Below are 19,132 nucleotides of genomic sequence, written 5' to 3'. Positions count from 1 at the left end.
ACCAGGGATCGAACCCCCACTCTTCCAATCTCAGGGTGGACACTACCACAAGGCAACTGATTTGCTGCTACTGTTATATTGACTGTAATAGTAGCGGTAGTAGTAGTGTAGAATGCCCAAAGTCACTACTATAGTAGGAGGAAAGGAAGCTGGGAAAGGAGGAAAGGAAACTAGGGATCGAAAAGGGAGCAAGGAAAGGAAGCTGGGAAAGGAGGAAATTGATATAGGAAAGGAAGCTAGGGAAGGAAAGTAGCAAAGGAAGCTAGGAATGTGCTGAGCATTCAGCATTCAAAGGTGCTGAGCATTCAGCAGTTCAAAGGTGCTGAGCATTCAGCAGTTCAAAGCAATGATTAAGTAGGCAACTAGGTAGGGGCAGCACTTACTTTGAATTGCCCTAGCCAGACTATACCAACAACAACACTTATTGAAAGACAGAAATATACTTAGGCTACTCTTGCAGAGATTATCTTCCCAGGCTATAGAAGAGCAGGGGGCTCTGTAAATACTCAAAGAAGACAGATAATCAAAGAGTGATCCCTCAAATCTGCTGTCTCATAGCAACTGTAAAATAACAACAACAACAATAACCACAGCAAATTCAGATGCAATTCATGGGCAGCATATGAATTGACCCTACTGGTTGTCTGTGAGGGAAATGTGTGACTATTTGATGCGTCGCCTTCCTGAATCACTGGGCAACATTAGCATTGTGTTGAATAAAGATTTACTGAACTGCACTACCCAGAAACGTTAAAGATGCACTCTCAAGCTTTTGTATAATTTCAGTAGTTTTGTTTCTTGTGTACTAGGTCATCAAATTGTGTACTAGTTCATCCATTTCATATATGTTATGTCCTGCAAAAAAAGTATATAGTACCAGTGAAAAGTTTGGACACCTACTCATGGGTTTTTTCTTTATTTTTACTATTTTCTACATTGTAGAATATTAGTGAAGACATCAAAACTATGAAATAACACATATGGAATCATGTAGTAACCAAGAAAGTATATATATTTTATATTTGAGATTCTTCAAAGTATCCACCCTTTGCCTTGACAGCTTTGCACACTATTGGCATTCTCTCAAACAGCTTCATGAGATAGTCACCTGGAATGCATTGCAATTGACAGGTGTGCGTTATTAAGTTCATTTGTGTAATTTCTTTCCTTCTTAATGCGTTTGAGCCAATCACTTGTGTTGTGCCAAGGTAGGGGTGGTATACAGAAGATAGCCCTATTTGATAAAAGACGAAGTCCCTATTATGGCAAGAACAGCTCAAATAAGCAAAGAGAAACGACAGTCCATCGTTACTTCAAGACATGAAGGTCAGTCAAAGCAGAAAACTTAAATAACTTTGAATGTATCTTCAAGTGCAGTGTCAAAAACCATCAAACACTATGATGAAACTGGCTCTCATGAGGACCGCCACAGGAAAGGAAGACCCAGTTACCTCTGCTGCAGAGGATAAGTTCACTGGAGTTACCTGCCTAAGAAATTGCAGCCCAAATAAATGCTTCACAGAGTTCAAGTAACAGACACATCTCAACATCAACTGTTCAGAGGAGACTGCATGAATCAGGCATTGATGGTCAAATTGCTGCAAAGAAAGCACTACTACTAAAGGACACAAATAAGAAGAGACTTGCTTGGGCCAAGAAACACGAGCAATGAACATTAGACTGGTGGAAATCTGTCCTTTGGTCTGATGAGTCCAAATTTGAGATTTTTGGTTCCAACCGCTGAACTCCATATGTGTGGTTCCCACCGTGAAGCATGGAGGATGAGGTGTGATGGTGCTTAAATGGTGACACTGTCTGTGATTTATTTAGAATTCAAAGTACACTTAACCAGCATGGCTAACACAGCATTCTGCAGCGATACACCATCCCATCTGGTTTGCCCTTAGTGGGACTATCATTTGTTTTTCAACAGGACAATGACCCAATACAAACCTCCAGGCTGTGTAAGGAATGAGTAGGTGTGTCCAAACATTTAATTGGTACTGTATATATAAATATTTTCTGATGCAATTCGTATGATAGGTTAATAATCCAATTCATTGTGGTTAAGATCCTGTAGTGCATCTTTTAAAGGTAGACTCAGCGAAATTAAGTTGCAAAACAAGCAGCACCGCAGATGGAGATGACCGAGACGCACGACTTTGCTTCACGCTGGTAGCCAGGGAACCAAAACAGCGGAAAAGTTGAGCGTTGCACTTCAACGTTCTTAGTTGTTGCAGAAATCTACCCACTATACCGTTTACTTTCTGCATCTATGTCATATCGCAGAGTCTACCTTCAACAGCTGGGTTCTGGGGTATGAAAAGGAAAATAGCCTCTAAGTACTTCACATTATATTACATTAGTATCATCAGTATGACTGCATTCCACATGGTATGCAAACCTGTTGCTAACTGAATGGCAAAGTATAAATGGAATCCTTGGGACATCCCATCGTTGAAGTAGACATTTAAAAGGTTGTGGTAAGGGTTATGGTTAGGATATGGACTTCCCATGAACCCAGATAGGGTTAGTGCAAACTGAATGGTTAGAATAGCCTGCCATCTGGTGGATCAAGTGAGGGAAAAGCCATTTCTTACACTGAGTGTAATGTGAAGTGCCTTTGAAGTGCAAAATACAAAACCAGTCTTGTCCAAACTGTCCATTCTCACTACACACACGATAGGACATGGAAATAAGTCACTTTGTGCTCTTATCCTCAATGTATGTATGCATTGTCATACTCAATGAATGAGGTAACTTTATGTATTTAAAAACTGCCCAATAAAAATAATGCATTAATTCATTCAGTGCTAGTGGCAATGTAACCAGGGAAAAAACAGTTTGTTGAAAATAGTATATTTAATACAAAGGATCCATAGAAAATCCTGCATTTGTAGTGCATGTATATCAACATGTTAAACACTCAAGTGAAATCATGATAGCCACCTATCAAACATTTTGAGTGGACATTTTCCCGAAAATAAACAACCAATGATCCACAACTCTCAGATTTTGGTTACAGTGGTGAAGAACAATTTATAGCAAATGTGGACAAAAACAATATTAGATTCTCTGAAAATATTGCATCGGGTCTCTTTTCTATTGATCGGTCGGGGGTTCTGCGGATTTCAAAATGATTGTATGAGACCATGAATGAATGATTGAAGAAAAAAAAGTGTATTTTACATTTATTTTTAAGAAGTACCTAACATTGTGTAATGGTTTAAAATGTAAGATCGGACAAACATCTGGCATGGAAAAGACCAGTGGGTCATTGGTCTTACTGCCTTGTGTAGCAAGTGCTAAGGAGCCATATGAAACCAACTATGTTGTAATTTTTCGTGACACTCATAGGGCTGCCTTTAAAGAGACGGTCAATAGTGCGCTGCTTTGAATGTATTTGTAACTAGTTTCTCAACTAGATTCAATTAGACATGTTTGAACTGTTTCTGGTTGACATATGAATATTGTCTCTTAAAGGATGTCTTAATACATGGCCCCACAACTTTACAAGAGCATTATAGGCCTTCAATACACTTTTTGTACACCTGTGGAATAATATAATATTTGATGTGGCCACCTAGTGGTTGTATGATAAGTTTATACATTTCCAGTTTGGTAATGGCAATGTGTCTTAAGGCACTGGCTCGAGATCAAATGCTGCTGGGGCAGTAACAGAAGCTCAGAGAACGCAATTGGCCAAGGCACCATCTGGACAAGCATGTACAAGAGAAAACCCATAGCACAAAATTACAATTCTCTCTGGATGATAAAAATAAGTGCGTTTCCCTGAAGCTTAATAGCTGACAGTACACAGTCTCCACCACCCAGACCCATATCAGTGAGAAAGTAGCAACATTTAGTAGTCAATCTGTATGTGAACGAATTAAGAGCGGTGTCTGGGTTGTCAAGAAAATTAAAATACAACATTGGCTACAAAGCTTTCAGGAAAGTCACCCCAGATTGGTGAGAATGCATATGGGCCTTAAACATAGATTTCATAATTAGCCTAGTCTCAAATTGAGCATGATCATGATCATAAACTGACACTGTAATTCTTAATTTAAACATATTACCTTTAAGTTTTTACTGCAAATAAATCAAGAGAATAGCCCCTTAAACGTATCGTCTGGTTAAAAAAAATATAATAAAACAGATACATTTAAGGTCTAACAGATTGAAAAACTACCAGGAATGAAACAACAAACTCCGCTTGGCAAGCTTGAGTTCTTGTTTGTGAAAGATGCTAATATAGACACAGTTGCTGACATAGGGATCATTATCGTACAAAGATACTTAATTTTTCATTGGATATTGAAGAAAGGCAAACATACAGGTCCGTAAAAATTAAATTAATACGATACCATTCTCATTTCAGAGAATACATCAAACGTCATGGCATGGTAAATGTAATGTGTTTCTACACTTTCAAAATGGATTTACAATGGAAAACCAATGCAACAAAAGAGCTAATCTCAAAGATTTAGCTGAGAAGTTACGTTGGCGTTTGAGTTTTCAAACATTAACAAGAGGGGTATACAACAAAGCAACCGATAGCTACACAGGGTTTTCCCATTTCAGCTCAGGCTTCATCCGTACTACGACGGTGGATATTGCTGTTCCGCGTGCTGCGAACTCTAGCAGGTTTATAACTGCATGTCGCTCGTGGCTAGTTGAACCATAAACTCTTCATTGAGACAATGCAGAAACATCAATCCATGGGCAAGTCAGTGCCATTTTAATTTGTGCCAAAAAGTTAAGTAAATTCAGCAGGCTGTTGTGTGAAATAGACTTTTAGGAGTGCCATCTTTATTTTATTACTTTGCTGTGGTTATCAATGCACTAGCACCTTTATTCCACACTCCCACCAATAAAAGTCAAAAAAGGTTTTACTGTGCATGAAGTTTCAAATGCATTTGTCATTACTTAATGTGTAATGTGATAGGTATTTTAAAATGACTATTTTAACAAAAACAATTGATGAATAAATATTTAAAATCAGTCATCTTCCTCAAATTAAGTGGATGATGACGCAATCTTGGGGAGAGTGAGGGAATCTGATTTTATTGGTCCTCAACTCGTGGCGAAGACACTTAATTCAGGATAAATGTAGTTAGACCCAAGTTAACCTGCCCTGGAGCAGGTTAGCTTTGAAGGATTCGTGGCCATACAACATTTACCTGGCTAAAAGGTGAGCCACTTTCATGGTACCGGTTATCCCAAGTTGAACTCAGAGTTACCTTGCTAACTCAAACTACATATGTAGTATAGGGCTAGCATACTTGATGAGGAACCAAATAGCGCCCCACAGTGGAGGTGTCATAATACCCATAAAATCTAGTGGTCAAACAGGGAAATGGCTCCAACTGTTTTTCCACCATACATTTTTCCCATAGGGGATTTTAGAAACACTTAAAATAAGTGCTGTGTTTCGTGTAGGCTTACCCTGGCATGACGCTTGGATAACCATGTAAATCTCTAGGACAAGGGGACTTTTATCAATATATTAGGTCATATTTACTGATTCGAAAATGCTAATTCACATCAAAGCAGACATCATGCAAAACTACAAATCCCTGCAAAACTACAAATCTGACACCTTTGCTAAGAGGTATTGTGTCAATTTAAAAATTACACAAGCCAGATCACAGAATTGTCCATTTAAATACATTTGGCCAATTTCTTAATTATTACATTTAGCTAACATAGTTCATACAGATATTATTACCTTTGCCTCGAGTCAGCAGTCTCATCCAGATAATAATGGCACTTATATCCCCTATGGGAAAAATGGTGTAAAAACAATTGGAACCATTCGCCTGTTTGACCGCCTGTTTGACTGCCTGTTTGACCGCTATTATCTATGGGTATTATGACTCATACTGTGGTACTCTATACTCATTGGATTCTACCCTTGCACCATATGATTAGCTACACATCAACCCAGGCCTAATCTCCTGCCCTGGTAAGAATATTAAATTAATCTCTCAGTGGAGCCAGAGAGAATGGCAATGTCCTTTGAGGAATATTGGGACTGGTGCAGGTCGTATTGTCACAGATTGCACTTCAGTCTTTTAGCCTGAGCTGACCAGCCCACATCATAATAATAATAATAATAATAATAATAATAATAATAATACAGGCCTTAGGAGCAGTTTACTCATGTCGCAACCCTTAACCCCTAGGAGTCTAGGACACACGCAGGGTGGTGCGATTCTCCTCCTTGGCCCGCTGCTTCTTGGCGAGGTCGCTAGCGATGGCTAAAGCTCCCCCCTTGAGGAAGCGGACAAAGTTCTCCCCAACTAGAGGCCCCATGGCGTACATCCCCCCCTCTGACACCGACTCGTACGTGTATGGGTCAACTTCCAGGGGGTTCCGCCGGCACGTGATTGGCTCCTGGGGGTTGAGGCCGAGGGGCCGTCCGTTCTCAGAAAGGAAGGACAGGTTGGGGTGGGCGCCAATCAGCACCAGGGCCATGGAGACCTGCAGCACGGTGCGACATCCGTCCTCCCCCTCCAGCACGCACTTCCTGTCAGGCTTGAAGGCCACCACCCGGTGTTTGGGCAGGCTGACGTAGCCTGGGTAGGAGCCAGTAGACATGGAGGCGGTGTTGTTTTCCTGTTGGTCCACCAGGGTGCCCATTCCCCCAGAGCTGGGGGTGTCTTGGCCATGCTGCTGCTGCTGTGTCATCATCTGGTGCACCTTGTGGTACTCAGGGTAGAGGAGCTTGGGAAGCTGGTTGAAGATGAGGCCTGGGTCGGTGACCGAGCGCCGGAAGGCGTGGTACACAGGCGTGTTGAGGTGGTGAGCTGCCAGGACAGCGTCGGCCGCTGTCAGCCCGGCTCCCACCACCAGTACTGGGTCTGAGGTGTGGTCCAGCTGGCCTTTGGAGATTGCTGCCTCTAGCTCCCAGAAGCTGTGGCACACGAAGGGGAGACCCTCACCTTCCACGCCCAGACGGGCCGGGATGTCATGGGTGCCCGTGGCCAGAACCACGTAGTCTGCGCATACTATAAAGGGGACCTCTGACAGACTTCCTTCCCCCAGCTCGTCAGCCTCCCTCTTCTGGGTCCCCTGGACTTTCCAAAAGGAACGGCTGCTGGCCCCTTCGCAGTTCACCCTCTGTATGGAGGTGACGGTGGTGCCGCAGGCGAAGCTGTCCTCCAGGCCCATCTGGTTGACATAGTGCTGGTAGTAGGAGGCAATCTCGGCGGGGGTGGCCCTGTCGTTACGGACGTTCCTGAAACAAAGATTTAAGTATGAGGGTCAGACACCAGTGTTTAAAATACACACAAAAAAAAGGTCCTTGGTGACAAAACCTGAATGAAAACAAAAAAACAGCCTCACTCACCAGCCACTTGTCTTTGACACAAAACCATATTTGTTTTGCCTCTATTTTCACTAAACCTAAGGCATTAATACTGGTAGCTAATCCTAGTTCCTAAGCGGCTCAACACAGAAAAAAAATACATGCAAACAAGAATATTTCCCTTAAGTGAACACTCCGATTCAGTAACAGTGATAAGGTCAATCTGGAATGGCTGATTCGACTGTGGCCACTTAAAGGAAAAATTCACACCAAAAACTGTATTTAGTTATTTTTTATTAGTCCACTGTTACTCTGAACAACAATATAAAACGCAACATGTAAAGTGTTGGTCCCATGTTTCATGAGCCAAAATAAAAGATCCCAGACATTTTTCAAATGCACAAAAAGCTAATTTCTCTCAAATTCAAATTTTGTGCAGAAATTTGTTGACATCCCTGTTAGTGAGCATTTCTCCTTTGCTAAAATAATCCATTCATCTGACAGGTGTGGCATATCAAGAAGCTGATAAACATCATGATCATTACATAGGTTCACCTTGTGCTGGGGACAATAAAAGGCCACTCTAAAATGTGCAGTTGTGTCACAGATGTCTTAAATTGAGGGAGCGTGCAATTGGAATGCTGACTGGAGGAATGTCCACCGGAGGCGTTGACAGATAATTGAATGTTAATTTCTATCATAAGATGCCTTTAACTTCGTTTTAGAAAATTTGGCAGTTCGTCCTACTGGCCTCACAACTGCAGACCATGTGTAACCATGCCAGCCCAGGACCTCCACATCCTGTTTCTTCATACTGCGGGATCGTCTGAGACCAGCCATCCGGATAACTGATGAAACTGTGGATTTGCATAACCTAAGAATTTTTGCACAAACTGTCAGTAACAGTCTCAGGAAAGCTCATCTGCGTGCTCGTTGTCCTCACCAGGGTCTTGACCTGACTGCAGTTGCGCGTCGTAACCGACTTCAGTGGGCAAATGCTCACCTTCAATGTCCACTGGCACGCTGGAGATGAGTGCCCGTCACGGATGAATCCCGGTTTGAACTGTACCAGGCAGATGGCAGACAGCGTGTATGGCGTTGCGTGGACGAGTGGTTTGCTGTTGTGAACAGCGTGCTCCATGGTGGCGGTGCAGTTATGATATGGGCAGGCATAAGCTACAGACAACAAACAAAACTGCATTCTATTGATGGCAATTTAAATGCACAGAGATACCGTGACAAGATCCTGAGGCCCATTGTTGTGCTATTCATCCGCTGCCATCAACTCATGTTTCAGCATGAGCACGGCCCCATGGCACAAGGATCTGTACAGGATTCCCTCGCACAGCCATTGAAGAAGAGTGGGACAACATTTCACATGCTACAATCAACAGCCTGATCAACTCTATGGAAAGGAGATGTCACGGTGTACGAGGCTGACTGGTTCTGATCCACGCCCCTACCTCAAGATATCTGTGACCAACAGATATATCTGTATCCGTCATGTGAAATTCATAGATATGGGGCAAATTAATTAATGATTTCCTTATTTGAATTGTAAAACTTTGAAATTGATTGATTTTTGTTCAGTGTAATACAGTCCCAAAATATTTTGCATGTCAGGATTCAAGATATTGGACTTAAAAAAGGAAAGTGTCACCTGCCGCAAAACACATCATCACCATGATGTGGCAAGTGAATCTTTGCTTCTGTGGATGAATGAAAAAAATACCAAAAGAAAAGTTAATTTTGTCCTTAATGGTGCTGTAGCTTGTCAGGAGGACCCACCTGCGCTTTTCTCTCATCCACTCCTTAAGCTTCAGGCCGGGCAGTTCCATCCAGTTAGCCAGGCTGAGAGTGAGCATGGAGCCTTCCATCGCCTAAGGAGACAAACACACAAAACACCAGCACCATTAACAACAAGGCTGAAAGCCACATATGCAAACCTGTGTCCCAAATGGCATCCTATTTCCTATAAATGGTGTTACTTTTGGCCTTGGCCCAAAGTGTTCTGGTCAATGGTCATCAGATGCATATTTCACCCACCTTTTTCCCAGAAAGCAATGGTCTGCCATTGTCCCTTGCTGTTTTACATGCCAATGTATTTGCAGGTATGCAAACTACAGGTGGTTTTACGAGCTACATGCCATTAGTTAGCCATGACATATAAACAACATTTTTCCTTAAGTATACTATGTAAGGAATTTACCAAGAGATTGACTATAACTATCCATCTCAAACAAAAAAACGATTACACAAAATAGTAAAGCTGTCAATCAAAATCAGTGGAGTTCATGTCAAGAACATGGAAGTGCTGTTCTTGGAGAGAGTGTCAAGGGTAGAGGTCGACCGATTATGATTTTTCAACACCGATACCGATTATTGGAGGACCAAAAAAGATGATACCAATTAAAAATAACATTTTTTTTTTTAAAAAGCCAATTTTTTATTTATTTATTTGTAATAATGACAATTACAACAATACTGAATGAACACTTATTTAACTTAATATAATACATCAATAAAATCAATTTAGCCTCAAGTAAATAATGAAACATGTTCAATTTGGTTTAAATAATGCAAAAACAAAGTGTTGGAGAAGAAAGTAAAAGTGCAATATGTGCTATGTAAGAAAGCTAACGTTTCAGTTCCTTGCTCAGAACATGAGAACATATGAATGCTGGTGGTTCCTTTTAACATGAGTCTTCAATATTCCCAGGTAAGAAGTTTTAGCTTGTAGTTATTATAGGAATTATAGGACTATTTTTCTCTATACCATTTGTATTTCATTAACCTTTGACTATTAGATGTTCTTATAGGCACTTTAGTATTGCCAGTGTAACAGTATAGCTTTCGTCCCTCTACTCACTCCTCTCTGGGCTCGAACCAGCAACACAACAACAACAGCCACCCTCAAAGCAGCGTTAACCATGCAGAGCAAGGGAAATAACCACCCCAAGGCTCAGAGCGAGTGATGTTTGAAACGCTATTACCGCGCGCTAACTAGCTAGCCAGTTCACTTCGGTTACACCAGCCTCATCTCGGGAGTTGATAGGCTTGAAGTCATAAACAGCGCAATGTTTGACGCACAGCGAAGAGCTGCTGGCAAAACGCTCGAAAGTGCTGTTTGAATTCATGTTTACGCGCCTGCTTCTGCCTACCACCGCTCAGTCAGATACTTGTATGCTTAGTCAGATTATATGCAACGCAGGACACGCTAAATAATATCTAGTAATATCATCAACCATGTGTAGTTAACTAGTGATTATGATTGATTGTTTTTTACAAGATAAGTTTAATGCTAGCTGGCAACTTACCTTGGCTTACGGCATTCTCAGGCAGTCTCTTTGTGGAGTGCAACGAGAGAGAGGCAGGTCGTTATTGCGTTGGACTAGTTAACTGTAAGGTTGCAAGACTGTCAGCTCGGGGGATCCAAGGTGAAAATCTGTCGTTCTGCCCCTGAACGAGGCAGTTAATCCACCGTTCCTAGGCCGTCATTGAAAATAAGAATTTGTTCTTAACTGGCTTGCCTAGTTAAATAAAAAAAGGTATAAAGAAACAAAATAAAAAACGGCAGATTTCCGATTGTTATGAAAACTTGAAATTGGCCCTAATTAATCGGCCATTCCGATTAAATCGCTCGACTTCTAGTCAAGGGCAGAAGCGAGAGTTGCCACCGACCTGACACACCCACTCAACCAAGAGTACCGCCGATAGAGTCCACCTTAACAATAAATCATTAATCTCCACCAGTATAAGTCAATTGAATAAATACAGTAACTGCACCCCCCCAGAACTTACAAACTGAGTTGCAACCTATATCCATCTGTAAACTGTGTTGTCAGCTGTATTATTTATGCACTTGTGGTGATGCTTATTCCATTTCTGTTAGTCACATGTCTGTGGAACTTGCTCAGTTCATGTGTCAGTTGTTGAATCTTGTTATGTTCATACAAATATGTACACGTGTTAAGTTTGCTGAAAATAAATGCAGTTGACAGTGAGGACGTTTCTTTTTTTGCTGAGTTTATGTATGCGTGCGAGTTTATGTATGCATGCAACTGTCCGTAGGATCTTTTTTGGTTCTACTGTTCTTATTTTAAATTTATGTAGTTCAGTCCTTTTGCTGTTCTTGTCTATTGATGTTCTGTATCATGTTCTGTTTTATGTTTTGTATAGACCCCAGGAAGAGTAGCTGCTGCTTCAGCAACAGCTAATGGGGATCCTAATAAAATACCAAATACCTAAGGCCTTCAGAGATTTAGACAGACTTCGGAGATTTAAGGCTGTGACAGACCAATTCTGAATGTTAGCAAAGAATGTGTTTATGACCCAATTTTTTTACCCAATTGCAAATCACCACCTGGCTCCTTCCAAAAAGAACCATGTGTGTATCTGAAAATGATTAGATTGTTGTGAGCAACATCACAAGGACAAGATGGAATTCTTGGAATAACCAATCCTTTTTAGATCTGCACAAAGTAGGGACCAGGGGCTCAACATTGTATTGGGCAATTATTATGGACTGGGCACTTACATGCCAGGCTCCTCCTGGAGGTCCTTTGCCAAGCACCAGGTGTGGGGTGGCCCGCTCCGGTTCGTAGCGCCAAAGCAGTGGTGAGGCATGGTCCAGCCCAAAGTCACTGTCGGGCAGGAGCAGGGAGTCAAACAGCACAGCCACGGGGTTGGAGGAGCGGCCCTCTAGTCCCTCACACAGGTACTCCAGGTCCTGCACACAGAAACAAACACGTAAACAACTTAGTACAAAGACTGTGGTATGTAGCCCTACCTACCTATTATGTAATTTGTTTTAGGGTCTAGATCATTGAAAAACAAAATGCCACCCTTTATCAAGGACACGAATAAAGCTTTTTACTAAGCTTGTAACATTTATTTACAAAACCTCCTGTAGCCTACATACAGACCTTACTTAGGGCCACACAAATATTTCTACTGAGCATTCATACAGGTAGTAATAGTTGCATAACTACCAACAAACAATAAATGGTAAACACAAACAGACAGCATTTTACAGAACATTTTAACTAGCACCTACAACCACCCCGGGCAACTGTAAACCAACACCCACCACGCTAGGTATAAAATGCAAGTTGTCACAGAGACATTGTGAAGACAGATGAGGTGTCATTCTTACCAGCTCCAACAATGACAAATGAGGCTGTTGATCCAGCTTGCCTTGCAGTAGGGGGTTAGGGTGAGTGCCCTCTGGAGACAGGTAAGGGGTGTAACCTGACAACAGATATGACAGGCAGATGCCCGAGGGGCCGTTACCTAGGAGAGAAAGGGAAAGAGGTGCAAGTTCAGACAAGTTGAATAAATTTAACCACTACAGTTTTTGTTTGTTTATGTAGGCTAGGCTACTAGGCTACCTGGGGCAGCAGGTAGCCTAGTGGTTGGAGCGTTGGACTTGTAACCAAAAGGTTGCAAGATCAAATCCCCGAGCTGACAAGGTAAAAATTTGTCGTTCTGCCCCTGAACAAGGCAGTTAACCCACTGTTCCTAGGCCGTCATTGAAAATAAGAATGTGTTTTGCCTAGCTAAATAAAGGTAAAAAATATATAATAATGTAGTGCCTTAATATTATGTAAGGCAATATATTAACATTAATTGGGGGCTCATACAGACTTTGGCTGTCATTAAATTTTGTCAGCCGGTTATTGCCAGGCAAAAGACTGCTGGTCTCACGATAATAGACAGTCAATTAACATAAACACGTTTAGTATCTCCAGGCCTTCACACATACAAGCCACTGATGCACACCTTTGGAACATCTAAATTTTAAATTGTCTAAAACAATTTAATATCCATCACAATAAATCCATTATTTTAAGCAAAAAAGTTTGCGCTCTGTTCCTTGCCTCAGGCTGCACAGGCTATTCTAACATCAAGTGATTATATTTTCCCCATCAGACTATTTTCAATTATGTCTTTACTAATAGGTCAAATTAGTTTTGGTTAAGAACTAAAATGGCCAGGGGAAAAAAGGAGTCATCCATATGCACTCAAATAGTGAATGGAGGCCGCGTTCCTGCTGGTTCAATTTTCAAATCAGCCTGGGTAGGCTACTCTGGTTATTTCACTCCATGAACCAACCACTGTTTGAAGAGCATGCAGCCTCTCGCTGCACGACAGATGATATTCCGCCCAAACTCTGTGTGCCATGGGCCCTCCAACCCTGTTCCTGCAGCTAGCCAGTGCTTAAATTGGGAAAACAAGTGAAACAAGTTGTTCGGGAGCGTCAACAGTAACATGTTTTCACAACTAAAAATATTGCATTAAACTGTTGACAGCCCTCTCTGCACAATCAAGAAAGGAATGAAGGAGAGAGGGGAGGAGATTGAAATACAGTGGTGAGATTCTGTAACTATAAGGTAATGTGTCAGTCTATAAATGATGAACATGTTTTTATGCCCTATTACGAGGCTATTCAAAATCAAATACAAATTGTAGGCTAACTCCGTTAGACAACCTGAACAATCAATGAACAAACAGTATCACCTAGGCGTTCTCGCCCAGACCAATGAATAGAAAGTTTGGCACGTTGCATGAGGTAACCAGTCCATCCGGTATGCATAATAACAGTCAACACTCAAAAGATAATTACAATATTTTTTTTAATTTTGGAGTATAGGCTACACATATTATCTACCAAAGACAAGTTAAATATTTGTATGTATTTATCAGTTATGTATTGTACAACATTTTATAACGGCACAATCATTATTTTAATTCTGTTTTTTTCCTTCTTTTTTGGGCTCATTTATAGGCCTACGTATTATCTCTCATATACGTATGGATGTTTTGAATTATTCACAACCTTAGAAAGCGCTGTCCATCTTGTTATGTTAGGCTTTGAAACCTGTTGTTGAACTTCTTTCTTCAAATTGATCAATCACAGTGAGGTGAGTTTTAAAAGCATGATACTGTTTTGATGATTAGTGTTTGATGCGACTTTTGATTGCATTTGCATTGATGTCAGTGTGGTTAGGGACAACAGGTCCATGAGTACCAGGCCATTAGCGACCTGATGGTCATTAGTGAGTTGGGTACCACCAAGCATGTCCGGAGTGCATAAGAGATTACCGTGATGTCAAATTTTACTGCAGTAATGGCTTGTGACTGCTGGTGTGGTGGTAATATGTTCACCGCAAAAGCCCTACATACAGAATGTTTGAGGGCTCATCAAGAATGTAAAAATCTGATATGAGAATCAACCATGAATAGCAGTCAAAAAAGTATGTATAAAAATATACTTGGCTTTTAAGAATGCCTCGCTTAAGAACAGGCTAAAAAAGTTGAGTCATTTGACATAGGTGTTCTTCTTAAAAGGGGAGCACACAAGGGCCTTCATTCTAAGAAACTAGGTTCTTATGGGGTCGTTCCACCACAAAAAGCACAAGAAAGGGGATTGACACCCACCATCTGACTGTTCCGACATTGTTTGTTGTAAGAAACATAACATTAACATTCCTGCGACATTATTGTGTTGAAATAGAATCTCGTCTCTGACATATTAAGGTAATTGACTGCAAACAAATTGACTATTTTAATTTACACGATTCATATCATTTTCAATACATATAGTACTTAACATCCAAACGTTTCTTTCTAACTATGAGTAAGAATCCAAAGAAATGTTAAGCCACCCACCTCATACCCAACAATGAGTATACAGTATCAGTTATCTATGAATAGTATGGAGATGTATTGTTTTTCATCCTATGCAATGTATTCTCAGTGAATTTGATGGTGTTTCTTCCCCCCCCCCCCCGTTCATAGAAAATATCAAATTGAAGTTGTTAGGTTTATGTCCCATCCTACATCCTGAAACTACCATGTTCTGCAATAAATTATTTTAATTTCTCAGTGATCCAATTATCTTTCAACAAAAATAATGTTGTAGAAATGATAATCATAACGGTTTCTAACTACAGAAATCATTTTAGAACAATCTGAGATGGTGGGTGTCATATCTTGGAACGACCCGATAGCCTTGTGAGTCTACTAGGATCTAGGGCACTTGACATTTTGGTGACAATGCATCCTTTCACCCACCGTATGCAATTTGGAAATTGCCTCAGAAGAGAAACACTGTTGTGCAAAGTGTTACTTCCTTCCCTATAATACCGGTAGCAGTTTCATAGTCTAGTCCCTGAGAAGATCTTTGACCAAATTCCCTACTGTGTGTAGAAATAACTTCTAACCAAATCTGGTTTTATAGTCAAGTCTTTCAGAGCTGAATGTGTACAGTAACCCCAGTCTTACCGATGACAACAACTGGCAGAATCTCTCTGGGAAGGATATCTTTATTTTGCAGGTCCATGGCTACTGTATGCTTTTATCTGCAAGGAGAGAAAAAAAAGGGACGTTAACCATTAGCCTTTAAATTCCTGCTCTGGTCTTCTACTTCAGTACATTTCCACAGTCCACCAATGACACATCGCTGTCCGACACCATTGCCAAGCTGGTTTCCATAACTGCACATAAAAAGAAACAAAACACTTCCGTCTGGGCGAGACCAGCCTCCGTGTCCTCAAGTCAAGGTGAACGTGTACAGATAAGATAAATGTGGAACGGAAACTGCAGCTAAAACTCAACTCAAATAGTTGAGGGAGAACACTTAAAATGGCTGGGAAGGGTCCAATAGTGATCTAATTTAGCCAGGAAGGGGGCGAGGACAGCTTTAAGCATGTAAGGGGAGAAGTAGTACAGTAGTGAAGTGAGTAATGGGGGGGAAGAGACAGGTCATACCAGAAAGCTCTGGGACCCCTACTGGATCCTTGCAGAGGCTTACAGCAAGCAGCGTGGTTATACAACTCACTTTGCATGTAAGCGTGACTCGGCAGAAAGTTTAAAGCGATAGCGCAGCAAGCAGCTTTTTTATCATCTCAATCCGGCTGAGCCGGACTCACAATGCAAAGGAAACTATGTGAACTGACTAAGATTTGACTGTTACAAGCAGATGTTCCTTACCTTTTCTAGTGACAGTCAGTGCAATATTATTTAAATACTTTAACCCATATTATTTATAGGCTTATATAGAACAGCTGGACAGGATTAAAGTGAGATATTAGCCTACACAAGATCTAGGTTAAGATGTCCTTGTTAAAAACATTTTGTCAGACCACAACATAAATATTGACATTTCAAATGTTTTTTTCTTGTATTCATCCCAAAGAATTACATTGTGCTCAGTTGTCACATTACTTACTGTCGTCTCTGTCTGCCTGCCTTTCAGTACATGTGTCAGTCTGTACTTGTCCGTGAATGACATGTCAGTGATCAAAGCCTGCATACATTTGCAGTCGTTACAGCTACATATTTTGTCAAGGTAGGTCATGCTGGGGGCGAAGGCTTACTTGTCTGAAATGGGACAACTAATAGCTCAATTTGTCAAACTGCACCTCTCCTGTAAACGTTTCAACTAAAGAGTATTTTCGTGGTTAAATAAACTTGGCAGACGATTGTCTATAAAATATTGTTCAAGAAAGCAGTCATAACCAAACAAGTCAACTTTACAGTAAACTTTTTCTCCGCCCACAGCCTTTTTTCTACGCCTAGTATGATAGGCCTGGGGTAGCCCAAAGGCCGGCAGATGCCGATGTTGGGTCGTTTCATCTTAACGTCTAAAGGGACTGTACGAAGCCCGCTAGACACTCGTATCCCCCATGGACCGGTTCGAAACATAAAATATTCAGTCTGGAAAGGCAAAGTTTTCCTCCTTAACTCGATTTAATGGAGAGAAGGCGGAAAAAAAGCAGGTGAAATATGCATTCTTTATGAAACACCATTTTCCACCACCATCCTAGAGTGGCTAATGCTAGTTCCGGATGTTGCGTATTACGTACAGCCAATCAGGTTGCAGTAGCCTGTTTACCTTTTGTCTGAATGCTGTACTCAATGTCAGGAATTAGCATTAGCCACCATAGCATGGCAGTGGAAAATGGTGTTTCATAAAGAAGGTAACGAAATGTTTAAACTAGAGAGAAAATGTGATTATTGAAAAAATCTTGGGAGTTTGCTTCATTTACTATCATCCTAAATTAAGATATAATTATTTTGCCATATCTAATTCATGATTATTATGCTACTTTCCATAATGTGGACAATATGTGTTACTACATTACACATGCAGAAGTTTTGGACCACATACAATTGAGGGGAATTACTTTTTTTTTTTTTTTTTACCTCAGACTGGTGGTGTTAGTTTAAAAGTTCATAGTCATGATGACAAGATCAATTGCTTAAAACATTTTTTTTTTTCTTCCCCCAGTTGATTTCATCATTGGTTTTGTACTGTTGATTTCGTCTTAGAACACATCTAGGAACAGGTTTGCCTTGCATAAACAGAGTCCCTTTGGACGGTAAAATTAAACGACTCAATCCCGCCATCTGCCGGTCTTTGTTTCACTGTACCAATGATGTAATCCTGCCAGAGCACCACATGAGGTTATGATATAACTGCGAACGACTCAATGCGCTATGGTTATAAATAATGTGCCATGTTAAACATAAATGTAATACATGTCAATATTCGCCATGCTAGCTGAAAATGCTTGTCAAATTAGCTCGCTAGGTTCGAATGAATCATGGGTCCTATATTATAGCCAATAATTTCCGTCCATGCGCTACGCGAGACCTGCACAGTACCCGCAACCAAGCCCGATTGTAAGTCTCGTAGTGGACCATCTGACGGCAGCCGACGCAGCCTTCTAACTGGACTGTAGCCTTCTAACTGGACTGTAGCCTAATTGTCGATAGATTAAAGTTACACACACAACCTGAATTCAACGCAAAACGTCTAGACTGATAGCCTTGTTTAAATGATTTAGATTTCTACTTTAATGCTGGGTTCCCGTCTACGGTTTCCATCCGCAACCGGCACATTGAAACCACGTCAAATTCGCTATTTACCAACAGACACATCAGCAAGCCTAGAAGACGTCGGAGAAAAGCTAAATGGGCCCAATAAGGAGAACGAAAATGTTGAAATATTGACTACAATGTTTCCACTTACCGATAGCTATGAAGACAAGGCTACCGTTGATATCCCTTAAACGTTGCTAGTTATCAAACGCCTACCCTTGATGAAAACCTTCGATTCCTTCCCCAGGCAGGTTCAACCGACTGCAATCTCTAAAGATATGCCTCAAATTCTCGTTATGTGACTCTTTCACCGACATGTGTAAAATGCTGCAATGTTACGGTAACCCGCGATGGAGGAAGAGCATGAACTAATTTTATAATTCCTATTTGCGTTGTGTTCACCAGCCACTCATGGTCACCTTCTTCTTCGTCTTTTGGGATTGGGTTGGTGGATCGCATCCAACTTTAAAGTGCATACACCGCCACCTACTGTACTGAAGTGTGAGCCCAGTCACGGCCTACCTACATTAAATTATCTTAATTATTCCGGTTCCTAAATAATAATAATAATTACACCAATTAACCCTACACCTATATATCACTATTTCATAAAACATGTAAATCACCACCCCATTAACTATTTTGCATTCAAATATTGTATACCCAGGTACTTCTCTTCAACTGCCACCGATACTCATTAAAAACCCACTCCCCCATTCCACTACTTTGACCCTATCTGCTCCTGCACCATGTCAACATACTGGGATGACGGGACACCATCCCTCAACACACCCTGTAGTTCTTCTGAATTCAAATCTCGTATACCCAAATACTTCTATGCAGCTTCCACCACAGCATATATTTTCTGTGAGTTTACATTCCATTTCTGCAGTACAGTTGATAACCATTGCTACGAAGCCAACCTTACTCAAA

General features: G+C 41.0%; 1 protein-coding gene across 4 annotated transcripts; it reads right to left on the bottom strand.

The window, feature by feature from the left end:
• Positions 1-2,842: 2,842 nt before the first annotated feature.
• Positions 2,843-18,663, bottom strand: osgn1 (oxidative stress induced growth inhibitor 1). 4 transcript variants are annotated; one of them, XM_036949854.1, is made up of 6 exons: positions 18,619-18,663; positions 15,599-15,675; positions 12,468-12,604; positions 11,850-12,041; positions 9,101-9,192; positions 2,843-7,243 (listed from the first exon to the last, which is right to left on the bottom strand). In XM_036949854.1, the coding sequence occupies exons 2-6, from the start codon at positions 15,654-15,656 to the stop codon at positions 6,193-6,195; spliced, it is 1,530 nt and encodes a 509-aa protein (XP_036805749.1). In that variant the 5' UTR covers positions 15,657-15,675; positions 18,619-18,663; the 3' UTR covers positions 2,843-6,192. The 4 variants fall into 4 exon arrangements, with proteins under 4 accessions (XP_036805749.1, XP_021424092.2, XP_021424094.2 ...); XM_021568417.2 differs by having other exon boundaries at positions 18,351-18,625; XM_021568419.2 differs by lacking the exon at positions 18,619-18,663 and adding an exon at positions 17,522-18,612.
• Positions 18,664-19,132: the final 469 nt, after the last annotated feature.

Source organism: Oncorhynchus mykiss, chromosome 17 (assembly GCF_013265735.2).
Source record: "Oncorhynchus mykiss isolate Arlee chromosome 17, USDA_OmykA_1.1, whole genome shotgun sequence".
In the NCBI taxonomy this organism is placed as follows: domain Eukaryota; kingdom Metazoa; phylum Chordata; class Actinopteri; order Salmoniformes; family Salmonidae; genus Oncorhynchus; species Oncorhynchus mykiss.
This window is presented reverse-complemented; position numbering and strand designations above follow the sequence as displayed.

Bases quoted from the DNA above. Each gene is read 5' to 3' on its own strand.
- osgn1 (XM_036949854.1), bottom strand. From the start codon at position 15,656: ATGGACCTGCAAAATAAAGATATCCTTCCCAGAGAGATTCTGCCAGTT. The intron at 12,605-15,598 runs GTAAGACTGGGG...TTTCTCTCCTAG, and splicing joins TCTGCCAGTTGTTGTCATCG to GTAACGGCCCCTCGGGCATC. The intron at 12,042-12,467 runs GTAAGAATGACA...TTCTGTGTGCAG, and splicing joins ATTTGTCATTGTTGGAGCTG to GACCTGGAGTACCTGTGTGA.